Genomic DNA, 3,059 nt, shown 5'->3' on the forward strand with positions numbered 1-3,059 from the left:
GTCAGGATGGGTGGTGGTGGTGATGCTGGTAGTAGAGATGGAGGTGGTGGTGGTGATGATGGTGGTGACCACTCATGAGGATGGTGGTGATGACAGTGATGGTGGTAATGGCAGTGAACACTCACAATGACAGTGATGGTAGTAATGGTGATGGTGGTAGTAGAGATGGAGGTGGTGGTGATGATGATGGTAGTGACCACTCATGAGGATGATGGTGATAATGGTGATGGTTGGTGGTTGTCATGGTGATGACGGTGGGGCTATGTCAGGAGGGGTGACAGTGATGGTAGTGGTGATGGTGGTGGTAGACATGGAGGTGGTGGTGGTGATGATGCTGGTGACCACTCACAATGATGGTGGTGGTCGTGGTGGTGACACTGGTGGTGACCACTCATGAGGATGGTGGTAGTGATGGTGATGGTGGTGGTCATGGTGGTGACGCTGGTGGCTACGTCAGGAGGGGTGATAGTGATGGTAGTGGTGGTGATGGTGGTGCTCGTGGTGGTGGTGGTGTTCGTGCCTCTGAACCATGGGCACTGCAAAGCCCTCTCCTGCCAGCATGGGTGGCAGGTCCCGAACCACTTCATGCTCCACCATCGCAGGCGGGGTGTATGCAGCCTTAAGAGGTGAGTAGCCCTCCCTGCCCTTCTGCCGAGACCTCTTGTGACCATAAGGCTGTGGCGGTGGTGGAGGGGGTTGTGGTGGGAGGTGGAACCCGTCCTGAGCACCCTGGGCTGCTGCTGCCAGGTGGTGGCTCAAGGCTTTCACAGGCCTGCCAGCCCCCAGCCACACAGGTGGCTTCCCTGCACCCTTCGGAGACTTGAGGAACTGCTTCTCGGGCACCTTCAGTCGCGGTGGGATGTCCTGGGCCCGTGCCGCCGACTCCGCAGGCTCGGCCAGCACCTGGGACCTGCGGTGGTGGCCCGTTTGAGCATATGACTCCTGTGAGCGGGACCGGGCCTGGGGATGTGAGCCCTTGCTGGGGTGTTCTGGCTTGGGCTGTGCTGGTGGGGACCCTGTGGACAGCAGAGACAGTTGTGAGGCTGTGGGCACCATGTCAGATCCTGGCACAGGATGAGGCCAGTCTGTCCCTCTATGCTTAGCAAGTTGCTTTACTGAGGGCTCTGGGCATGCTCTGAATGAATCTCTGCTGTGTAGGCCTGAGAGAGGACCCCAGTGGAGGCCAGCCCTGCCTAGCCGTGTCTGCTACCAGCTGGGACCCTTGCCCACGCACACCACACTTCTGCAGAAGCCTCAGGCTGCCCTGCTCAGTCGTCTCCAGCCCATGGGCTGGCTCTGGGGACCCCAATTGACTCCTCTCAGTAAGGGAGCACAGCCTTCAGTGACAGGGGTAGTGATTGCTATCCTCTTCACAGGGAGGGCGTGGTGAGGAACCTCAGTGACCCCCACCTCCAGGGATCCACCCCTGGGCTCCACAAGAAGAGTTTTCATGATGTGGGACACACTTCCATGATGTGGAACACACTGTCATGCTGTGGGACACTCTTCCATGATGTGGGACACACTTCCATGATGTGGAACACATTTCCATGATGTGGAACATACTTTGCCTAAATCTTGTAAAACATCTATCAGTTGACTTAACCTAACCCCATAACCTAACTGCCAACGACAGAGCTCTATTCCCCACAATATGTGTCAACTTGGCTGGACAATGGTCTTAGTGGTTTGTCAGGAATGTAATGATGTAATTTGTCAGCTGTGTAACATAATCGTCCCTGGTGATGAGATCTGATGTGATTAGCCAATCAGTTGTGAGGAAATAGGGTGCAATACCCTGACTTAGATAACAGCCCTGATCTGATCCGAGGGGCATTTCCCTGGGGTATGGCTTAGGTCCCCCTTTATCTTACAAGGGGTAAAGGACAGAGAAAAAAAATCAAAGGACGGACCAACTACCACCAAGAAAGAAGAGCCAGGAGTGGAACACATCCTTTGGACCCAGGGTCCCTGCACTGAGAACCTCCTAGACCCAGGTGACGATTGGTTTCAAGACACTTGGAGAGCTCCAAGGAACAGCTGGACCACAGCTGTAGGAAGGACCTTCCCCTGGACCTGACAGAGACTTCTTCTCAAGCTGGTGCTCTAAATTAGAACTTCTAACCTCATGAATTAAATTTCTGTTAAAGTCATCTACTTGTGCTATATCTGTTTCAGCAGCCCTAGATAACAGAGACAGAATTTGGTACCAGGAGTGGAGTTCTGCTCCCACAGATACCTAAAAATTTAGGAAATGGTTTCGTGATTAGGTAGTAAGTAGAGGTTGTAGAGTTTTAAGGTGTCTAATTATAAAGCCTACCTAAGGACAGCGGTTCGAAACTACCTGCCGCTCCGCGGGAGAAAGATGAGGCTTTCTGCTCCCGTAAAGATTTACACCCTCGGAAACCCTGTACAGGGTCGCTATGGGTCGGAACCGACTCGATGGCACTTAACAACAACAACAACAACCTTTCCCAGGAGACTGTTCATGGAAATATAGGCATCAAAGACAATCTAATGAGGGCTCAGAAGGAAGTGAAGAGAGCTAAGCACTGGAGACAGTGCGGAGAACAAGAAGTAGCAGCTTCAGAATCAGGAGTCCTGGATGAGACAGCATGGGAGTTGACCCACGGGACAAGAGGACTGAGGACCTTTAGAGAGGAGGGTTCTTGGTGGAGTAGGGTGCCCCAAGCACTTAGTGGTAGAGAGAAAGCATTTTGTAACACTAGCCAGAGCAGGGAAGATGTTGAGCCACAAGTGACTGAGAGGCTGAGGAACCAGGAAGCAGAAGATGAAGAGGGCTGCCTCTGTCCCAAAGACATGACCTCTGGGATCTCAAAGTGTGGTTTCCACCAACATGGTTCTGGAGTGTGGGGCTGTTGTTCATGAGTGCTGGGCGATCAAACTAGAGCCCAGGGCTGGAGCCACTGCCCAAAGCTGAGGGAGCAGGGCTACCACGGCCAGAGAAGAAGAATGGGACCAGTTGAGGCTGAGGGGTGGGGTCACCACTCAGTTAAAATAAGAGAATGCACACCAATGTTTATAGCAGCACTATTTAC

General features: G+C 53.1%; 1 protein-coding gene across 1 annotated transcript in view; it reads right to left on the reverse strand.

Annotated features, from left to right (window-relative positions):
• Nucleotides 1-453: 453 nt before the first annotated feature.
• The window catches only part of NKD2 (naked cuticle homolog 2 (Drosophila)), a 12,328-nt gene continuing 9,722 nt past the window's right edge, over nt 454-3,059 (reverse strand). The window contains exon 8 of the mRNA XM_006876902.1: nt 454-1,016. Coding sequence (XP_006876964.1) covers nt 454-1,016 — 563 coding nt within the window. The remainder of the gene's footprint in view (nt 1,017-3,059) is intronic.

Source organism: Chrysochloris asiatica, unplaced genomic scaffold, assembly GCF_000296735.1.
Source record: "Chrysochloris asiatica unplaced genomic scaffold, ChrAsi1.0 scaffold00424, whole genome shotgun sequence".
Lineage (NCBI taxonomy): Eukaryota > Metazoa > Chordata > Mammalia > Afrosoricida > Chrysochloridae > Chrysochloris > Chrysochloris asiatica.